The sequence below is a fragment of the Pyrgilauda ruficollis genome, unplaced genomic scaffold, assembly GCF_017590135.1.
Source record: "Pyrgilauda ruficollis isolate IOZ18807 unplaced genomic scaffold, ASM1759013v1 scaffold36, whole genome shotgun sequence".
NCBI lineage: Eukaryota > Metazoa > Chordata > Aves > Passeriformes > Passeridae > Pyrgilauda > Pyrgilauda ruficollis.
Window position 1 is genome coordinate 5652641 of NW_024525045.1, and position 23154 is coordinate 5675794.

General features: G+C 41.2%; 1 protein-coding gene across 4 annotated transcripts in view; it reads left to right on the forward strand.

Annotated features, from left to right (window-relative positions):
• PAX3 (paired box 3) overlaps positions 1-23154 on the forward strand; it is a 75530-nt gene that overhangs the window by 41297 nt on the left and 11079 nt on the right. For 2 of the 4 annotated variants that reach the window (XM_041475770.1, XM_041475771.1), the window contains exons 5-7: positions 9467-9672; positions 19623-19788; positions 20886-21100. In XM_041475770.1, the coding sequence (XP_041331704.1) occupies positions 9467-9672; positions 19623-19788; positions 20886-21100 (587 nt within the window). The remainder of the gene's footprint in view (positions 1-9466; positions 9673-19622; positions 19789-20885; positions 21101-23154) is intronic. The other 2 variants (XM_041475772.1, XM_041475773.1) reach the window with 1 other exon arrangement.

Genomic DNA, 23154 nt, shown 5'->3' on the forward strand with positions numbered 1-23154 from the left:
AGCAGGGCTTTGTTCTGGCTTTTTTTATTGGACTGAAAAATTGTGAGTTTTCTTTGGAAGTGAAGCTCCCCATGTTTCTTTGGAATAGGTAGCAAGCTGTATACCTTGCTTCATTATTAGCCAGCCAGGGTCCATGTCCTCAGAGCACTGTGTGTGTGCTTTATTTTCTCATGTTTGGTGTCTGTATTATGGCAGTGCTCTGGTCAGGTGACACCTGTGAGCTCCAATAGCTTTTGTGAGGTTGGTAGAAGACAGTCCCCAGGAAATGTAATTAAAGGATGATGCCAGGAGCTCATGGGCGTGCAAACCTCATAGGGTGAGGAACAAGGAGCATCTGCAGGTGACCAGTTCTTGGATGGACTCAAGGTAATTACTGTAACAGCATCACAGGCGCTGAAATGAATGAAAGAGCTTTGTGTGCTTCAGGGAGTCTTGGGCACAGAGTCCTGCACCCCCCCATGCTGGCACCCAAGGTAGGAGCTGGAATGAGAAACCCCACAGGAAATAACACAAAGAGGTACTGAGCACCCTGCTGCTATCCCGTTATAGGGTCCTTTTATCCCAAACACTGCAACAACGATAAAGACAGGGGCTGTTTTTGACCAGTGGGACTGGAGGGCTCAATACCCAGTAGGACCAGGTTTCATGACAGAAGATGATGGATTTTGAGGTCAGCACCCCAATTCTTATGTAGTTGTGATGGAAGTGACCTAGAGTTACTAACAGCTTTGGCTGGAAAAGAAGTATTTAGCAGGAGTAGGTAGTATCTTCAAAAAAACAATAATAGGAAAAATATTTGATGAAAAAGATAAGCTATTTTATTGACTGAAATCTGAAAAGCAGAGGAAAAAAAGTCATAGTTTTAGTTTTCTTTCACAAAAATCTCCTGCAAAGTTAAGTAATTTCTAGAAGAAATAGAGTTGTATTCAAGGACAAAATCCAATATTCTATTTAAGGAAAAAAAATCTGGAAATATTTTGGCCATTCCTAGTCCTGAAAGTGATAAATAGAGACGGTCATATAACTCAGTGTACCTCTGTAGTGGGTAAAAGTGGCTTGAGGGGTGGTCTGGCTGCAGCTGTGGATTTAAGAAAAGATGATAAACTCGATTTCCCACTGAGACTTTGAGGACTGTAATCATGACATGGAGATGAAGCCATCTACAACAGCTTTCTCTGCTAGTGTTTTTTTTGGAATCAAGAATGTTATTAATTCAGACGCTAGAACTAGTTGAGACAAATAGGAAGTTATTAAAACATTCTTTTTTTTTTTTTTTTACTTTAGCCATCTGTACAGTTTCTGTTTTCTTCAAAAATGTTTTAGCACTACTACAAGTGGAATCAGTGAAGAAATCAGAGCTGATATTGAAAAATGCTTGTAAGCCTTTTCTGTCTTGGTGTGCTCAGTATGATCATATAACTTTAGGAGTTCTGTTTGCATGGTGTTGTTGCAAAGGATTGAGGCAAATATAATTTATAGGGTTTTTTTTCTTCTGAAAAATCCACATTGCCTTAGACAATTGAGAGATTACTGACAACTCAATTATTTACAGGACTTTAACTCACTAATACAGTCTCATTATTTATCCAGAGACTCCTTCATTTGCTTTATTTAATTTCTCAGCTGACGAATTCCATCTCCCAGGATACTCAATGTTTTCAGTCTTAATTGGTTATCAATCAGCACTTCCATCAGCTGATACTGGCTTGAAGACATGACACCAATCCTTTCTTAGTACGTTCTGGGATTTCTGCAAGAGAGATCTCACTTTCCTCCTAAGTCTCCCTATATTAAAATATCACCTAAATTCCTAAAGTTACTTGGGAGAAAACCTAATTTGGATTTGTGTATTTAGTTTCCTTTTTTTTTTTTTTTTTTTTTTTAATTTAGGAGACAAAGTTCTTTAATCCTCTGGCAGTTTTTCCTTGAAATGTCCAAATGTCTGTTGCGAACAGACAACAATACTTAAATACACCACTCGTGTTCTCAGCCTTACCAGGGATGCTCCCTGTGGGAAGGGCTGGAAAAACCCCCAGATGTGGGCACTCGTGAGCTCCCGGAGAGAAACAAGGAGCTGTGCTTTTGCAGAGCCGCTCGGCGGGCCGGCCCGGCACGGTCCGCGGTGCGCTCGGGGCGCGCCCGGGTCACCGCAGCTCCGGCTCGCTGGGCTCTGCCTGGGTCCGCTGGGAAAGGAGGCACGGACAGACAGACTGAGCAAGGGGCAAGGCTAGCCCGGATCCAGCTTTGCTCGTGTACCAGTAGAAACAGCAGAGTAGTCTTTTGAGGCTAGTGAATGGAAACTCTGCACAGTCAGCGAGGAAGCCTTGGCTTTGCGGGGAAAACTGTAGCAACTTAAATTTTATTTAGTCATTAAACCTGAGCTAACCCATATATAAATACCAACTTCTGAAACCACAGGGAAACCTCCCACAGGCTACATGACTTTTACCAAATCACAGTATTTTTTTTTTTTTTTGATAATACACATACATGTGTGTGTACTCCCTGGACCAGAGGATCTAAGTGCTAACTGCAGTTATTTTATATTTAGTTTTCAATGTAAGTAATAAGAATGAATAATAATAATGTCAATAATGTTAATGAGAATAATGATAATAATGACAATAATAGTAAAAATAATAGTAATCCCCCAGAGCAAATTTACGGCAGTGAAAGTTGGGATCAGACCCACATGCAAAGCTGGTAAGTACTTTAGCGTTACTTGTATCAACAAAGCAAATCTCTTTTTGGCAAAGGAGGTGGGGGAATAAGAAGAGATTTTTGTAGTTGTATTTGCAGTTTCCTTTTCCCTTCCTTTCACTCTAGAAATTCTTTATCCTTTCATGCACAGTTGAGAATTAGCCATTTATTCTTAGTGCTGGCGATGCAGTCTTTGATATTTAAAATGGAATGTGTTCCTTTTTGATGCTCTGTGATTTTGAATGAAGTACATGCTAGCAGATTAATGGTGCAGAACAGTTAGACACTGTGCATTTCTTCTTTTCCATATTATTTCATCATTGCAAAAAATATATATATATTTTTAAAAAAGAAGAGCCTGTGAATTGTCTATTGTTTATGCAGTGAAATTGTTTTCACAGTGTTGTCATTCTCTTCTAAGTTGAAATCATTGAATAGCTATGAGCTGTCACATTTTTTGTCACTTATAACTGCATCAAGCTGTGCTGACAAAATGTCCCTGCATAACTGTTAATATGCATTGTCATTTTAAGCATGAAACAGTTTAGCTAATGATTTATCTCTTATAATGCAGCACTTGGGGCAGCTGTATGATTTGTCTCTTTAGCAAGTCAAGTAATTTCTTTAACAAAATGTTAAGCACAGATGGGCCATAGGCTGTCAGTTAACCATTATTGTGCATGCATCTGCTTGCCTTCAATGCACTGTTTTATGTATTCAGCCACTTACTTAGGCACAGTTCTCTGAAAAGCGGAACCTACTCTGATTGGCAAATAAAATGTTCATTTGTCTCTTCTTCCTATTGTTTTGTTTTGGTAACACATGTCAGCAGCTCAATTACCCAGTTCATTAACAGCTCCCAGTGGACATGATGGCCAACCCATGATAAGGAGGGCGATTGTGGCACATATGGTCAATAATAGCCTGTCTCTTGGTAATTGTAAATAAAAGTCACTGTTGGCCTTTTCCTTTTACTGCAGCTACTGTTTTCCTTTTCACTTTGCCGTACAAAGCACATTTCTCTATGTGAATCAGCCCAAACAAAATAAAAATACCATCCATTTTTCTCAAGAAGATCACTTTTATCACTGCTGTGGTGGTTGTTTCCTTTCTGTGCTGACTTTTCAGCTTAGAGCTCACAGGATATGGGCTTGCTCTTTTCCAATTCCAGCAACGAATTAATTGCTCTTATTAACGAGTTTACTTAAGTAGCAACGTATTTTCTCAACATTTCTCTCATTCTCTCACTGCAGATTTTTTTTAAAGTGCCTGTGGAGTTAAAGTAATTTACAATTTTTTTTTTTTGTAAGTATGCCCTTTACAAATAGCAGCGGTTTTCAAAGGAGTAATTGAAGTGTGACTTAATCCCTGTTAGATGAGCGATATTCCTGTCTAGAACAGAGGCTTTCTTTTTGGTTTCATTTCTCCTTCTTTGATATATCATAGTCAAAATGCCAGTAGAACTGGTTAAAAGCAATTCTACTACTTGTGGGTATTTCACATTGTATCAGGTACTTTGCTGCTTTCTAGCAAGATTGAGAATTTCTTTATATATTTTCTGATTCCTAAATTTTCACTTTTAATAGGAAAAAAGAAGCATGTAGCAGCATTAGCATGTTTTATGATAAGCCCATCTGAGAAATCTTTTGTGGCTTCTTGTTTCATTCTTTGTTTCTTGAAATCTGATTTCGTTTTTCCTCTCAAAGAAAAGGAGTCCATTTGATAATAAGTTTTGGGCTGTGACTTAATAGGGTGAAACTTAGGGTGTCCAAATCTCCCTTCTGTCCTCTTACCCCACAGATGTTGAAGCCCAGAAAATAGCGTTGAACTGGGTAAAATTGCAGCTCTGAGTATCAGTAAACTTGCCCAAAAGTGCTTTGGGGAGAGAACCTAAACTTTAGGGATTCTCTTCTCTTCCTTGAAGCACGCTTTATCTTAGATAAACACAGCTTCAGTTGTGTCTGAAGAGCTCACAGGTGGCTGTGGGGTGACTCGGGACCCCTGAGCTCGTCCCCTGCTGCCTGCCATATTCATAACTAATCTGTAGTCTCCTCCCGGGCTGCAGGCACTCGGGGAGTTGTTGAGTGTCAGAGTTTATTTGTCCTGGTTTGATTAGCACAGACCTGGCAGGGCGTATTTTCTTTTTAATGGCTCCTTGCTGTGACAGTGAGGTTTTGGGAGGAGGAGGAGGAGAGGGGGGAGCCTGGCGTCATGTTTCCCCAGGCAAACACAGAAAAACGAAGGGCTGATGTGCTGGGAGGGAGAGAGGTGCTCTAGAGTCTTCATTATATTTTGTATGGATATAAGAGCCTGCCCCTAAACAGGAGTGCTGAGAGGGAAGGAGAGAGAGGTGCTGCTAACACGAAATAAGGATGCTATTTTATTTTCCTGTGGACTTTATTTTGAGGAAGAAAAGGAGCTTGGTGCGTTTCTATCTTGTTGACTGTTAAAAGCCAGCTGCTGAAAGCCTACCCCAACACAAACAAGGATCCAGGCAGGAATGCCCTGCTGGCCACCTACTGCTCCTGGCCATCATGGGGAGCCAGCACCAGAGGTGTGCTTGGGGAGCTCCTCGGGTGCCTGTGACACCCCCATCCTGGGGTAGTTCTGCCTCTCTCCCTCCCTTTCCTCCTTAATTCCCCCTCAGTGTGATGGAGGGCTGTTTGAGCCCCTCACCTCTGGTGGAGGAGGCAGTGTTGGAGGGACGCCTCCAGGTGCGGAGGTTTGGGGAGGGGGAGCTGGATTAACCCCTGCTGTGCATCCCCTTCACCCGGCTGCCCTCCCCAGCCCCCCGGCCCACCGCCCCCGCCTCCACGGCAGCCGCCTTTGTGCCTCCCGCATCCTGCCAGGCAGGTGTCAGAGCCCTGAATGCGGGCAAAGGCCCCGCTGATGGATACCACAGATGGAGCGTGGAAATCGGCCCAATAGGCCTCAGCCACAGGCCATTTCTTAGGACTCAACAAAAGCCTCCAAATAAGTCAACAAAAATCCCGAAGATCACAAAGAGAAAGTGTCATTTGTCATTTGCTGTGGGTTTGTGTGGGGGTGGCGGCCCCGCTGCACTCCCCTTGCCTGCACCCGAGCAAACACGAGGAGGTCACTCGCCTCGCCTCGGCCTGGATGGCTGCGGGGATCAGACGGGCGCCGGCAGCCACCGCCGCCACGGTGAGCCCCAGGCTGGCAGAGGGGACACCCCAGTGAGCCCCAGGGCTGGCAGAGAGAACACCCCAGTGAGCCCCAGGCTGGCCGAGGGGACACCCCAGTGAGCCCCAGGGCTGGCAGAGAGAACACCCCAGTGAGCCCCAGGCTGGCAGAGGGGACACCCCAGGGAGCTCCAGAGCTGCAGTGGCACAAGGGGGAGACTCTGTGAAATTAATCTTAAGTAAAGAACTGAGAAGATGGATGTGTGGTGGGTAGCTAGTTAAGAAACTGCTACCAAACCCTTCCCTGGCCTTTGCTATTTTTAATTTTTTTCATTTGCCTTATTTTAGTGAGATCTCCAGCTAAACAGAATTCATTCTGGCTGTTACACTAGGAGGAAGAGACTGTGTAATATGTTATTAAAAAATGTTACGGGGTGTGAAGAGCTGTGAGAGAGCTTCTGCTTCCCTGGGTCACAAAATGATAACCTCTCCATGATAACCCCTCTGCCTGCCTCTGTCAGGTGCACTGTGTTGCAGCCCTAATGCATGGGCTTTAAATGGTTGTCATGTTATTGTTATTTAATTATTCAAATGAAATGTCTTGCTGGGAGGAAGAACAGCCCACAGAATGACCTCTTGTGTGTCATTTTGTTGTTCGGTTTTTGCCCCATGTGTCTATTTACAGCGTTTGGAAAAGGGATGGTTGCAGAACTCCAGGTGACCGAGTGCCTGTGACATTGGGCAGTGGGGTTGTGCATTTGTGGTGATAATCGGCATGCAGCATTTCCTTAGGCCACCAGATAGGTCACGAGCAGTTAAGGGACAAATAATTTCTCTTTAATGCTGTAATTCCTTTTTTAATTACCTTTGTGACTTAGCAACTGGTAGTGCTATTGGCTGCCTCTCCCATTTTGAGCTGTACAGTAAGAGGGGTTCCAGTGATACCAAGGAGCCCAGCCAGGCAATCTCCCAGGGCAGTGAGTCTCCTTCTATTTATGACTTGAGGGGTTGGAAAATCAGGATCAGTCAGACACATGTAAAGGTTAGTGGTATGCATGTTTTGTGTCTGTGGAGGTGATGGATGTAGAAATAACCCAGCTAAAATCTCTCCACCTTTGCCAGTGCTGAATAATATCTTTGCATATCATGGAAGTCAGTAGAACTGTTAGTGAGATACTGCTTAGAGTGAGGGCAATACACTGTGACTATTGAACATATATAAAATATATGCTGTTTGTCTGAAGGCTGAGGTGTATCCAATTTTTGTGCTTAGCCAGTACTCTGACCCTTCTCACCTATACCAAAGTCTAATAATGGTATTTTAATAGGAAAAAATAAGAATAAAGGCGTCTTTGGTGATAGTGATATTTAAGAATACTTTGTAAGAAATGAAAACAGTACAGTTTGTAGTACAGACATGTAGCTATCCTTTGAGATTATATTTGTCTGACTTTCATATCACAGGGCAAATAAGACAAAAGAAGCCAATGTTTTCAATAAAGCTGCACATAGCAGCCTGGCCTGGCAAAAGGTAATGCCAATGAAAGCAGGTAGATATAAAACTAGTTTCATGTGATATACATTTTCTCTCTAATTTTATTACTTTCCCTTTAAATTCTTGCCCTTGATTACACATATTGTTCCAGACTCTTAGATATTATAGAGTTGGTTTTTTAAATTGGTTTACCTTTGTACCTTTTATATACTGCTTAATGAAATATAAAGTGAAAATGAAATTAAGTCAGGGTTTTAGTTCTACATTCTTTTGCAGAAAGGAATGAGAGCATAGGGAAACATGTCAAGATTTTGCTAAGTCTTTATAAAACATTTTTAAAAAGATAATGATATTTGTCCTCATACTTCCCACTCAATTGGTGAGGGAGTTCACTTCAGGAATTTCACAGTAAATATCCCCTTTAAATTGCACTGTTTAAGCTGGCTTTTTTTAGGCAAATATATATGTGTGAAGAGGTTGTACTCATACATGTAAGAGCATTGAAAGTGTTCCTGATATCTTCCTGACAACTTCCTTTTCTTTTAACTCATTGTACACAATTAAAGGCAGCTTTTGTCAGACAAGTTGTCTTCAAAAGGGACATTTCTGAGCTCTATACAGAAATATATTCAGATCTCACCACACCAGGTAAGGGCAGAGTGCAGTGGTAGCCAGTGTGACCCTGGCAATGTGGCTGGTGTGCTCTCCTCCAGCCTAGCTGGGCAGTAAGAGCTGTTCTGCTTAAGGTGGGTGATTTGTATGAGAGTGACATTGAGGAACTATATTTAAAATAGCCAATATTTCTTTTTGCTTTTGAATGACAGTGTGAAGCCATCCTGCAGGGTTGTAACTTGGCAGTTGCTGAGGAAGGCAGGTGTCACTTGGGACCTTAGCTGAGAAGATTTGGGATTTGTCACTAATTCAGACAATGCATAATGTTAATTTTGGGATACTCTATATTGCCTGTTTAATAAGGACTGAACTTGAAGTGTTTAGGATAGGATGTTTGTGCTGATACTCCTTTGTTCTAGAGAACAATATTTTCAAGAATAAGAACCTCTTAGTCTAGTCTTGGGACAAAACTTCACTGCAAGTAAGAGACTCTGGGAATTGATGTTTGTTCAGTATATTGATGCTGAGATCCACAGGAGTTTCTCCTTATGTCGGTGTTTGCTGGGTCCAAGATATTGATGCTGTCTGGAAAATGAAGACACCTTTCACAAAAGAGCCGCTGGTCTAGCAGTAATTGTTCTTTATTTTGTGGTGTGCAGAAATTAATAAACTTTTCAGCTGGATTATCTGAAAAAGCACTTTGTGTTTCTCATGCTCTAAGTAAATAGATTAGCTGTATTTATTAGCTCAAACAGCTTGAGTGAAATTGGAAATGTAACACAGCTAGAAATGAACTTGGCGGGGTGTTTTTGCTGGAGCTTGAGAAACAGTTTGCTTCCAAATAAAATACATTAAAAGGATTATATTAAATCAATGTCTATATCAATAATTTCTTTGGCATTGTTGAAGTAGTAGCAGCAATGCTTGTATTTCCATTGAACAAGCAGTTTCAGCATCGCTGGGGAGTGTCTGCCCTCTTTAGGTGGTTTCCCTTGAACACTCAGGCAAGAAGGAATGCTGGTTGCCTGGACAGCAGCTGGTGCAAGGGAAGACTGGCTTTGAAAGTCTAGTTTCTTGGTTCATTACTGTTTACTGGAGAAAATGAGTGTGGTTGGGTACTGGAAGAGGTTCTGCTGCCTTCACAGTTATATCTCTGGGTTCAGCTGCGGCTGGAGTTCATTTGATGGCCAGGGGAAACAAGCAGTGCTGCTGGGATCTCTCTGGCCCTGTCTGTGACATCACTATCTGCATGTCTGTGAAGTCCAGAAAGAGTTTCCATATTGATTTCTCCATAAACTGCTGATTGCAAGAGTTGGTAGTCCCTTCCTGGGTCATGGTCGTGCTGAATATGGTTTGTTTCTTGCTGACTTTTCTTAAGTTCTCACTCAGGGTTCGTGAGGGTCCTTTGGTCCAAGACAGCCTCCATATGAAAGGATGTCATTGATTGAGTCAGTATTTTGCTGTTCTTTCTCCTTAACTAAACCTAATTTTGCCTTTCTCTTTTTCCTTTTTTGAGCATCAGCACCACAGTCTGATGAAGGCTCTGACATTGATTCTGAACCAGATTTGCCTTTAAAAAGAAAGCAGCGTCGCAGCAGGACAACCTTCACAGCAGAACAACTGGAAGAGCTGGAAAGAGCTTTTGAGAGGACACACTACCCTGACATTTACACCAGGGAAGAACTTGCACAAAGAGCTAAGCTCACAGAGGCTCGTGTCCAGGTATGTGTAATACAAGCTGCCTAATGAAAGGAGTTTCCTATTCTGTTAGCATGTGAGTCCTTTTATATTCCTACATGATCCTGCTCTTCAGTAGAAGGAAAATGTAAAACAACATTGTTTACATCTGTAGAGTTTTTATGTGTGTACATGGACATTGGTTTTACAATTGCTTAAGAGAACTGCTTTGAAAAACTTTTGTGTCTTCCCATTAATTGTTCCATACTTACCATGAGTATAGTACAGAATCTTTGAAGAAGAAGAAGAAAGTCTGGTATCCCCATTTGTTTCCTTTATGCACTTGACAGCACTCGGCATGTAACAGCTCAGCTGTTGGACCAGTTTATAGTTACCTAACTGATTTCATCTCGTGTTGTCTGGGTCTTCCAGGCATTAAAAAAAGGAGAGAAAAACATTTTTTTAAGGAAAATGTGACTACAGAGCCATGCAAGTGAGCAAGGTGGCTGGTGCGGTATCTACAGTTCACTTTTAGGTTAGATTTTGAAGTTGACTTGACATAAATTCTGTAATATCTCTTTTATACCCACTCTCAGTTTAATTCAAAAGAAAATAAGTACTCAAATAACTTCTAAGTCTTCACAGCCTCATGTAGATCTGGGCTGTCTAAAACAAGATAATGTACCAGAGCAGTAACATGAAGTTGATTTAAATTTTTTTTAAAAAGCGTGAGCCTGGATTTTTAGCTGTCTAAATCTAGGAAAATAGCAGCTAAATTGACCTGGAATAAACTGCACCTCAGAGTTCAAGTTTTGATTAGGACTTCTCCGGTTTAATATCAAAGAAACACATGCTTGAAAAGTTTAATACTGCAGGCAGAATCTTCTGCTGCTCTTTCACCACTTGACATCTACGAATTGCTGGGAAAAGTATGCCCCTTTTAAATCAGTCTGAGTTGCAAGTGTTACTGACTAATGTGTGGTTGGGTGACAAGCAAAATGTTGAAGCATGTGATCTAACAAAGGAAATGAGTGGTGACTTGTGGTCTGACCAAGGATACAGGTGAATTTGGTTTCTTTGGTAAAACTCTTATTATGGTTTGACCTTTGAAACTCAGCCTGAGGCATCGAGACTGTGCAAACTGAAATAAGCAATACAAAACACCTCTCTGACTTTGGAAGACAATCACACCTATTGCAGCATGTCTGTATTATTGAGTGTCTATCTTGAAAGGCTCAGACTTTTTACCTGCTAGATGTTTTTGCAGAAGACTTCATGCCACATTTCTTGTAAGTGTTTATTATGACTGTGGGAGAAAATCAGATGTGTGGATGAATTTGTCTGGAAGGCAAACTCAGTTGTGCATGACTCTTTTCTTAACATGTTTACTAAGTGAAATGCTTGCAAAACAACTCCATAGATAGACTTGGGCCAGGTAAGACCCGATCAAGCCCCAGGAATCATTTGCACACAAACATAACAAAGATAACTTGCTTCACAAGAGTTGTTAGCAAGACGAATGGGATCTCGGAGATGATGTTTTGGTCTATGTTAGCTTCAGTGGAAAAATACGATAAAATGAAAAAGACCTTGTTCATGTTTTTCTAAATCAATGACCCACAGCTAGAAGAAAAGCAGAACTCTCATTAACATAACAGCTGTCTTAATGTGGCTTTAACCCTGTGACTTTTTGCATTCCTCATGGCTTCCTTGGTTCCCTCGAGACGCATCCTGTCTCACACCACTCGTATGATCTACAGCCTCACAAATTCCCCAGTACCTCTGACATGGATATTTTACCTAACCCAGCATGGAAGAGAGTTCCCAGTCAATCAATGATTAAAATACCAGAACAAAACCTTTCTGGATTAAAGATGAGCTGGGGTTGAAGTAACCAGCCTGTGGGCAGTTTCCTAGTGCACTCCATCTGTCTGGTACACTTGAAGGCTGGCAGAATGATTTAGCAGTGGATTAAGGGATACAGGATTTGCCTTATCAGCATTCAGCACCTCTCTATAGCCCCTTAAAATAGCCACGTATTATGGGCATGAAATAAAAGACGACCTGTGAAAAGAAAATAACCCTAAGAGACTTGAGGCTGAGAGGGCTGGATAGCCATACTGAAGTAGCATTCAAGCTTTCTTAGTCACACTTCTTTTTTGGTAACATTATGATAGAGATCAGAGATACCAAATTTTATATGGATATATACACAAAGATCTCTTTGACTGCTTCCCAATAAAGCATTATCTAAAAGAGCTGGCTCTTGCAGCCTGAATCCAGCTAAGCCCAGAAATTTATTTATTTATTTCCTTTGGAGCTGTAAGGTCCAATTCTGTACAGTAGTTTTATATTGCCTAGGCAGTTATTTAGTTGGTTACAACTGGATCAGCCTTGCTATTCCCTCAGTCCCTCTGTGTAGTACTTGCATCTCATGTTTTGTTTTCTCTACTCTGCCATCCTGTGCTTCCACTTTCCTTCTGTTCCCTGAGGCTGTCTATTACTCTAGTGAAAGGAAGAATCTTACACCACTGAACCATGGTTTTCCTCACTTTCCCACTGCTGAAGGATAACCAAATGTATGTTTCTAACCTGGTTACTTGGAGGTGGGGAAAAAACTTGCCTCTGGTCTGGGATCAAGCATGGAACATGTCAGCCCCTAAGGGGAATTTTTTGAGAGCTACAAGCAACTGAAAACAGACTTTACACTGTGAATGTTATTTGTGTACCTAATCATGGGAACAGGAAAGGCTTTTGGGGAAAGAAGTGTTCCAACAAAATCCACATTGTAAGAGTCACGAGATGTGTAACTGTAATCATGGCAAATATTTCAACACTGGGTGTAATAACGAGTTAAAATGCTCCCTGCAATTCCTCCTGCAGCACTTTTCCACTCAAGGACTGTTGAGTTTTTTCCCCCAGTATTTGAACCTAGATGTGATGTGGAGCCAGGACAACCTCTTCTGCTGCCTCTTAAGGCACTTGCTCTTCTCTGTACATTAGATGCAGAAGGAAAAGGAGAGTTCTTTGGTCTTGTGAGATTATCAGATAAAATTCAGAAAGAGAAGCACAGTTCCAAAGGAGGACCATTCCTTTAAAAATAAACAAAAATAGTGATACTCTGGGAATGTGAAGTTAAAGATTTTCATGTTTTGAGTAAAAATTGCAACGCTGCAGTAGTTTACCTGTCCAGTTTAAAACCTCATTAAAACCATTGTTACGTTGCAGTGCAGGTCCTTAAGGTCTGTGGTCTGTTTTTACTGACAATCTGAAGGCAAGTTTGGAAAGTGAATTTATCTCCAGTGTAGATCAAAGGGTCTTTCTGAGCTTCAGAGCTGTGGAGTTATGGTTTCTGTAAGAAATGGTGCATCAGGAATGAAGTGGGCAGTATCTTTTCTGGCCACCTTTGATTCCCACAGCAGGTTTGTTTTTAGACCTGGATGAACTGGGCAAGCTTTGGCAGGAGCTTGGGCCTGTTTTGGATTGATGGTGGGGAGTGTTTACGTCAATCTTTTGGCAAAGGATTTTTAAATAAGGTTCAGGTTTGTCCTGTGGCTGGCCAGGAGCCTGCCTTGGCCAACGGGGGCTGGCCATGCAGGCAAATCTTTTGGGGCTGTGTGTTGATGGCAGGCATCCCAAATTGCCAGAAATGTGGGGCATGAGACTTGTGTATTGGACCATGTTAAGGAGTGCCCCAGCTGTATGGATCCTTGGGGCAGGAGGCCCTGCTGTGAGAAGCAGCTGGCACATGGCCTCTCTGTTTAATTCCAAAATGCAATAGGAAAAATTTGTTTGGATTCTTTTTCATCCATGAATAATGGTGAAAAAGAAGGGCAAGTCAGGGAGGATTCTGAATCATGACTATTTCCCACCCTGAAGAGTTTCTTCTCAGCCAAATCCCAGTTTTACTGATTTGCTTGAAGACATAAAAAAAGAAAAAAACATTGTTTATCAACAGAGCATGTCTGAAAATTTAGGCACATCTCTCCAGGCTACTAGCATGGAATTGAATGTTCCCATGTCAAACTTGTAATCAGCTTGTAAGCTATTGTAAAAACCTTATAATAATCTTAACAAATAAGTCCCAAGAGCTCAGATGTCTTGAGTAGCTAGAAGAAAAATTATTTTAAAAAATGTATTTTAAGTGTTGTGCTTGGATGTTATTTTCTTTGCTTCACTGTGGTACAGGGAGGGAAAGAGTTTGGAGAAGAGTATGGGGAAAGGTGAGAGAAGTTATGACTCTTGAGTTAGTAGTAAATTTTAAAGGCTCTGAAGTCCAATTTCTCAGCTTTAGTAGTATTTTCTCAGTAGAAACCAGTGAAAAGCACTCTCTGAGAAATCACTGGGGAGGGGGAATCTGTGCCAAAAAAAGGTCTTAATTTGCTTTCAGCTCCTCTGAAATGGTTTGAGCATATACACTGAACTGCCCAGTCCTATGGGAAGATGGGGCAAAGGAATGCAGGATGGATTCAAGAACACTCAAGACTCACTTTCATCAGTTCTTTAGTTATTCCTGATGTGGTTTATGGAGAGTTTTTGTTGCTTTTTCTTGAGACTGAATCTCTTGCATCATAAAAAGGCTAAAGCAAGAAAATGCTGTGTGCATCCCGCAGTAGATAACCCTGTAATTGTAGGTCCCCCCCTCCTTGTACAGGGGAAATTCTTATGGGTAAATTAACCAACTGCATTCATATGCAGGCCCAAGAGGACATTTTAAATATAAAGGAAAAGAGGGATGTGATTTTGATTGTCTCTTTCTTGTCTCTGCTGCCTAAGGGCTCTAATTAGTGTCACTTTAACTTATAAATACACAGCTCAATTTGCTTATTATTCAATAATTTTCAGAACTATTCAGCTGCAGATTTTTAGAAGTATTTTTGTAGAACCGAGTCAAAGTTTTCTCAAAGAAACCTAAGAGATCGAAGTGTGTTGGATCACACTGGGGGGTGGTTGGAAGTCCCTATTCCCTTTGGCACAGGCTAGTGACTTTTCGGTCTATGTTGTTTTTTGTTTTATTTTGTGTGTAGTGTGTTGGGTTTAATTTGAGTTTTCTTTGCTTTTGGGTTTCTTTTCTTGTGCGGTTCAGGTTTTTTGAATTTTTTTTTTTTTTTTTTTTTTTTTTTTTTTTTTTAGTTCTTTTTTTTGTTTTTGCTGTTTTGGGGGTATGTTTGATATATTTTTCCCTTTTATTCCCACCTCCCTCCCTCCCCCCTGTATATTTTCAAAGAACTCTGGTTTCTAGCACACTGATAACTAGCAGTATCCTAAACAGCATCACTTCCCATAGAAAGCAGGCTTCAGCAGGCAGGGAACCTTCAGCATTGTGACCTTCCCTCTGGTGGCCATGGCAGACTTCTCTCAGCAGGCTTTGTGATGCTGTGAGGGGACATGGTGTGCATCTGTACGCAGTGGACCTTATCCCTGTGAGGCTGGGGATGTGCAGATGCCACAGTCAAGCTGATTTTTCAACTACTTGTGCTAAAAAGCAATTCTTTTTTACTCTTTCTTCATCCTGTGGCTGCTCCCTGGCAGTGCTCTCCCTACAGCTCATAGTAGTGATACTCTGGTAAGCCAGGATGGAAACTCACCCTACTGCAAAAAAAAAAAAAAAAAAGAAAAGGAGGATAAAAATCTTATTTCCTGTGCACGCCCTCAAAGGGCTGCTGAAGTAAGTGAGGTCTGGCATCTGTAGGGACTGCAGGAGCAGACCCTGAAGGTGTCTGTAGCAGTCACATTGCCGTGTTTTGCAAAGGTAACAGAGTCAGCTCTGCCTGGGCTGGTGGAGCTCAGCTTTGTTTGCAGTTTCCTTCTTCAGCCTCCCCTCTTCCCAAGGCACCCCTGCTGCTTCTGGCACAGCCCACATTCTTTCTCTGGTGGAACATCCGCTGAGGACTCTGGCTTCCAGGATGGTCGGACTTTGTTTTGAACATATGAATTTTGTGGGAAGGGAGAGGTGGGGAATAGTAGGGTGGGGGAGGCAGTTGCCACGAAAAATGTCATGAGGAAAAACTGAACCAACTCCTCCCTCCCCCCATCTATGATCCATCTAAAATTAGAAGTGCCATTAACAATACATCAATCTCTTGACTTTTGTGTTTCTGGCACTCGTGCTTGCAATGGTCAGGACTTTGTATAACAAAATATCCACGGGTTTTTTGCAACATTCACATCTTGAATGTTTTTCCCTGTTGAATCAGAGATCTTTTTGCCTTAAAAGCACATACAGCACTCTGTGTTTATGATCAGACTGTCGAAATGTCAAGGCTAATTACACTAGTGTGTTCCCAAGTGAATAAATGCATCTTCTAAAGAATATCCTGTTGAGATCAACAAAAAAAGATATTGGCATGATCATTTGCAAACTGCCTTTAGAAAAAATGATAATAAGAGGCAGGATCCAAATATCAGGAAATAAAGATGGAAGAAACATATTAGTTCACCTTATCTATCTACATTGGTGCAAAATACAGTTTTTATGTTCTGTTGCAGAGTGATTTCTTTTTTGGTCAGTCCAGTCCCAGTGCTTAAAAAACTGGAGCCTCCAGTACTTAAAGTGCTACTTTCCCCTTGTTTTGTTCTGTATTTCATCCTATTCAGTTCTATTTTCAAGCCATAAATGTTGGCCAGACATTGGGACTCAAGTTTGTTTCCAAATCATCTGGATCATTTACATTCCATCTTTGAAAGTGACATAGGAAGCGAGGAGTCCAAGCCTCACTACGGTGAGTGTGACTTGGCTTCTGTGCAGACAGTTTCTGAATGCTTGGGTCCCTCAGCCAAGACATGTTTCCTCTGTCCATTTTTAGATAGTTTAGAGTTTGATTTCTGTTGTGCCCACTGCAGGGTTGCACTTTCTCACAGGATGACACTCGGGATCTCCTCCAGGGGCTGCTGTGTACTGGCAGCATCCCTGCAGCCAGGTGATGAGTGTGCCTCTCAGAAGGAGATTGTGGGAGAACAGGAGCATCCTATGGGGATCTGCTAGATTTGAAAAGGCCACTCATAAGATGAGAATTTTGTCATGTTGGTGGAAGTTGAAATCTGTTGCACATAAGGGGACATTGTATTTAAATCATATTGGAAATGTATAAACAAAAGAAAATATTCCCCCAGGTTTTTACAATATGTTTCTAAGCAGACACACTGGCTTGTGGTGACTGGATTTATTTTTAAGTCTTGGCTTGAGATTAGCAAAATTTTTTCAAGATTTCTTTAGTGGTAGTGTTGTACATGGAGTTTTCATGATACATGAGGACTTAAGAAATGAAAAAAAATTCTGGACTCTTGAAATAGATCAAGGTAACTGACTGTAGTCTAAGGGAAATATTATGATTAAAACCCCCAATAATTTCAGTTAAAATAACATCTTCTGAATATGTTCTGAACTCAACATTCATAATTCTGTTCAGGCTTCTGAATAAAGCTTGGGATTTGACTAATTTTAATAAGCATTACATAAAATGTAAATGAATTATTAGGTTTCAGTTATTTAGGTTTCAGTTATTTAGTTTTTAATAGCTTTATTCAGTTTTTAGTAGCTTTTTAGTAGCCCCTGGGGAAAGCAAGAGACCAGTCCAAAGGACGGTGCCATGGGACATGGGTGCCCATCAAGTAGCACTCATTTGGCATATCCCAATCACACAGGACTGAGGTGGCAATACACAGCCTTGTTCCTGCACCCCTGCAGAGTCCCACTCAGTATGATGGGGCTCCAGGTGGCAACAAAGCTCTGTGCAAGGATGTCCCTTGTGTGGCTGCTGCAGACTTTTTTACACCATTGAGTGTGTTCCTTTCAGAGATGTCTAATACGTAGCTGCAGTTGTGGAAAAAAATGCAAGTCTACAAAATGAGCCAAAAATCTGTCCGTAAATAAAAAAATAAGACTTGTAATTTATGTAAATTGCTTACTACTGAATTAAAGTTTGGGATTTGACTGATTTTAATAAAGATCTGGAGCTTGAAGCAAATGCTTGTCTGTAGAGAAAACGAAATCTTGTTACCTCACTTCACTCAGTGAAATCCATTCATGTAGCCTAGTTATGTTCATGTTCCCAAAACACTTGGAGATCATGAGATAACCCTCTTGACCTGAAGAAGAGAGAGTGTCGAGGCAAAAAGCCACAGTTAATGACCTGGGTCAGCTCATTACAACAAGCGTTTGCTGTTCCCTGGTCACTCTTTGACCTCCATTATCCTTCCTAAGTGTTCTTTGGATCTTTAGCAAGGTCTCTTTCTTGCTCTACAGGCTGAGTTTAGACCCATCCTCAACTACTGCTCATTGCAGGTTCTGCATCTCCACCCCAGTGCCTTGTCCCTGCCAGCTGCTATCAGAAATGGTTCATGTGGAGACAGAGGAGGGTTAATATGTACAGCAAACAACAAGAGAGGGATTTGTGACAGAGAACAGAGGCTCCACCTATCCCTCTGTCCTAGATCTTAAACTGGAGTGGGAGTGGATAATTGCAGAGTAGATGTTGTGGCCAAAGGAGGAGGCAGCTGTGTGAACTGAGCACCTCATTCTGAAAAGAGGATGAAGTCAGAACAAACTATATGGTGACAGATGGCCTATGGCAGAAACCAGATGGCCCAGTGAGTCCCACCACTCCTGTCATGAAATAGCAAGCAGAGGAGAAGCCCACAGTGCAGCCCAAAATGTTGTCATCCTCTGGTGTGAGGGCCACTCACGGTTTATAAAAGGTGTTACACTTAGAATCCCAGTCTGTGATGCCTGATTCATAATCCAGCAAGAGCTGCTTGTTGGAAGGGTTACAGGTCTGAGCCCCATCTTCTACAAACAAATCTATATGTGGCTCATCAGCTAACGTGCCTCAGTGGCTTTCAGGCCAGGCTGCCTTACAGGCTGTACAGATCTACTTTATCAGCTATTAACACTCAGTTGAGGGCTTATCTAATTAATTGTATCTATAGATGAGCACCACAGCTGCTTCAGGGTGTAGGATTATGAGCAACTGGCTCATACAAATGTGTGCAGTCTCTGTTACCTGAACCAACCATTCTTTCCCTCAGTGTTCCACCATGGAGCTGAGAGCTGTTATCAGGAGCCTGCTCTGACCCTGCAACAGGGCAATATGCCTGCACCCTGCTCCAGGCGCCCCTGCACTGACTCCTTGCCCTTCCAATTTGTGATGTGTGGAATTATTATAATATCAAAATTAACAAATGTGTTTTGCAACTCCTATTATATCTGCATTTGTGATGTCCTGCCTCTTTGTATCTTGGATGTAGTAAGAACCATCCCAGACTTGGAAAGCCTAAAACACAAACTGAGAATGATGTGAAGAAAAGCAGATTTATAGCTAAAATGTCCCACAAATCCAAACCCCATCTGGTTGGTGTGCTGTCCTGGGAACAGATTTCAAAGTGGTTCTGAAATGCTAATGTAGTACTGAAGTTCTGACCTACTGTTTTGTACATATGTGAACACATGAAAAGTTGCTGGGAGGGATTTGTGTATTTTGTACACGGGGCTTGTGTTTTTCTAATTAAAACCTTGAAGTTCTGTTGGTCATTAGGGCAATGGGCAATATAGTATCCCAATATATAAGTACGTGCACCTTCTAACAGTGCATTAAGTGATGCCACTAACTTGTTAGCAAGTTAAAGACAATACAGTACAGATAAAATAGCTTTGGCTGGCACTTAGATTAAATGGAGAGGTTTCCCCTTTGTCATTAAATCTGCCACAGTAATGATAGTGATTAAAACCACTAAAGCTTGAAAGAGTAGACAACTTTTTTCTCAGGAGAAGCTGAATTTGAGAGGAAACTAGGGATCAGAATTCCTGTGTTGAATCTGTTGGGCCATGGAAATATGTGCCAAGGGCAACTTTCTTGTCTAGGAGTACTGAGTTCAGTGTGCATCTTCTGCATCTCTCATCTCAGTCACTGAGCGTGTTTGAAATACAATGCCATTATTTCTGATACATCTGTATTAAATGTGCAAAAATCAAATGTTCATGTTTAAAACATTTGCAGGTCTGGTTTAGTAATCGTCGTGCCAGATGGAGGAAGCAGGCAGGAGCCAACCAACTGATGGCTTTCAACCATCTGATCCCTGGAGGATTTCCACCCAGTGCCATGCCAACTTTGCCAACGTACCAGCTCTCTGAGCCCTCCTACCAGCCCACCTCCATACCCCAAGGTACAGTAGCCTGCAGGTACTTGGTTAAAATAGTGTTATTGAGGGGGGTTCCTGTGCTCCTCCACTGTAGAAATATTTTTTTTTCTAATGAGTTGGCCAATTTATGGTCTGACTCAGGGAGGACCCTGCAAGCCTGTTTATTTTAAGCACATAAGAACTGAGATTTGTTTTGCTGCAAGAAAGGGATGGTTCCATGTGAAGGGTGCTCTCCAGAGAAATAATCACCTTCTGCCCAGCAGGCATGCAGCTTTGGTAAAGTGATGGACACTCATCCCTGTCCTGCCACTGCATTTGCCTGCTTTGCTGGAAGTGTCTGGTGTGATGTAAAAGGAGACAGGTGCACTCTGTCTTTATTGTGACTATCAGTGATGGAGCGTTGGAACTTCTGTAAATACTCTGAATATTTATCTGAGGGTGGAAAAAACAGCCATTCAGACCACCTTGTTTCACATCAGTCAGTAGCCAGTCTAGGTAGGGTAAAAATTTTTCTTAATGTTATCAGAAATTCTGTGAACTTTGATGGATTCGAGTGGGAGGAAACAGACCCTCAAATCTAGGCTTTGTTAGATTGCACTATTGAATAAAAAAAATTACGAGTGAGATTTTGTAAAGTAAGTTATGCCCTCTTATTGCTTTCTCCTTGAAATTTGGATCCAACTCTTGTAGGAGTTTTTAATTGAGGGTATTTTTCAAAGCCCAGGGCTTCTCCCATCTATTGCTTGACTTGATAAAAACTGTGGTGGGATTTCTGAGCTGTGACCAGGAGGGGAAAGCTGGTCTTATAAGTAAATAAATATTTTCCTTTATTTTTATATATAGACATATATAAAAAAATACTGCTGACAATATGTGCTCACTAGTTGTTGTCTGAAAACCACATGTCTGTTGTTATGGTATTTACAGTCTGTTTAAGAATTTTTTGTGTAAATTCACAAGCCAGTTAAATATCCAGTAATATTACAGATTTACTTTTCTACTTAACCAGTATTTAGATGCAGGTTTCTAATGCAGTTCTCTGAAGCTAAGCTTCACATAATGAACTTATTATGCCAGAAGTAAAGGAGGAAAACATATCAACATGTTTCTTCTGCTTGCAGCCGTGTCTGATCCAAGCAGCACCGTCCATAGACCTCAGCCTCTCCCTCCAAGCACTGTACACCAAAGCAGCCTCCCTTCAAACCCAGAGAGCAGCTCTGCCTATTGCCTGCCCAGCACCAGGCATGGATTTTCCAGCTATACAGACAGCTTTGTGCCTCCGTCCGGGCCCTCCAATCCCATGAACCCTGCCATTGGCAATGGCCTCTCACCTCAGGTCAGTCCTGTGTTTTCAGACAGAGGATTTGCTGTATACCAGAACCAAAGAGTCTATTCCCTCAGGCCACAGTATAATGAATTGCCAAATTTAAACCATAATGTATTCTTTATATAAGCCACATGATTTCAGTTTGCTAGTTTCCTTTTTTTTTTTTTTAGAGTTTTTTTCCTCCTACTGGCTGAATAAAGAGTCATAGCTTATATTTAATTTCAACAGATTTATAATGGAATCATGCGGACTTCATGTTTGCATCCAGTTGTCAAGCATTTGTAATGTGCTGCTCTTCTCCTGAAGAACCATGGCTAGGTACAGACAACAGAGCTTGTATTTTTTCCTGTGAATAAAATATCTAATTAAAATAACATCATCAAGATTTTACCAAGTGGTCCAGGAAAATTATGGGCAAGTTGTGTGAGGAAAGTTCCAAGGACTAAGAACTGTGTATTGAGATGAGCTGTAATCGAGTTATAAATACATAAATTAGGAGTATTACTGCTCTTTGGCAATATATAAATGCATGAATACCATAATTGTTTTTCTAATTTGCGTGAGCTCTTTTAAGGAAATCAGGTTAATAAATTGCCTTGATAATTGAGTGTCAAAAGACTGGTTAAATTTTCCTACACGCGGCATCTGTCTGAAGCTGACATTATTAGTTAAAGCTTGAATAGATGGCAATTTATTTTATTAGCAAGAGCTTTGCCCAGGTGCTTGGAAAGAGATGTCCACTAAATTCTGAGGAGTCACAAAGAAGATGCAATCTATAATTACAATCAGGAATCTCTTCAGGGCTGAAAGTGAGAGTTTTAACAGCTTTATCTGCTTTCTACCCTTTTTTCCTCACAGTGGTTAGAAAAACAGAGAGAAGCTCAGAATGACACAAATGAAAAGTGAAAAGACAATTATACTCAATTACACACTAATCACTGACTATCACCACTGCCTAAGCAGGGAGAGGGCATTCTAATAGGCAGAAAATGAGATTTTAATGGCACAAAGGGTGGCCAAAATAACGACTCGTATATCTTTGCCTCCTTCGTTTTCTTCAACTTGTGGTTTGCATCTCGGGAGTGCAGTTCCTGGTTCCTGTGCAACGGTGATAACTCTGTGCAGCTGAAAAGTTCAAAGGCTCTGGAGTTGAAAAGAATGAATAACAAAGGCAATGAAATAAACATTTTTGCCCAAAGGCAAAAGTTCATAAACCCTTTTTTGTAACGGTAAATGTAATTAAGATTCACAGATTCCTATAGCATGGAGTGTGGTACAAAACTTCATGGCTTGAAACCTCAGGAGAAAAATACCAACAGAAAAACAAACGGATGTACTTCTATCAAGACTTGAATAGATTTTGTTTGAAAGAATTCTGATTTCTAAATGCAAACTTCAACTAAATCCATGACATTATATTAGTTGTTTCTTTTTTTTTTTTTTTTAACGGCTAGTTTCATAGTGTGCAAGACTTCCACATTTTTGGACATAATTATCTATCTGGTTTTCAATGTTAATCCATAAAAAGTAGTTGTTAGTGTCAGTTTAAATGTGTGTTGGTTCTGGCTATGGAAAATGTGATCTCTTTTTTCCCCCTTTCACAAAGCTTTTATTGTCTATGACACAGAAGTGGAGCACAACAGTAAAGAAATCTTGTGATGGCTGGGTAAAATGGGACAAAAATGAGAGGCCAGGTCTGCTCCTGCCAAAGTCTTGCTCATTTGAGGTTTGATGTAATCAAAAGGAGATTCTGTGCTTTTTTACACCTAGCCCTGTCTTTACCCTAGGAGACTTCTGTGGTTTTATTGTTTGTTTATTTGTTTTCCTTAGACTTCTGAAACCTTTTTCTAACCCAGTGCTTAGCACCTCTGTCTGTGTCCAGCAGCTTTACCAACAGGTAGAGCTAGGTTTAGGGGGATGCTGATCCCTTTAAAGTTGACATCATGCTTCCATTGCTCTGTACATAGTGGAGACTACTTAATATCCATTTAGATTTGGAACAACTTCTTGGCAACTAAATGATTACCTTCAACAGCTGTTAAAAATCTTCCCATCAAACAAAC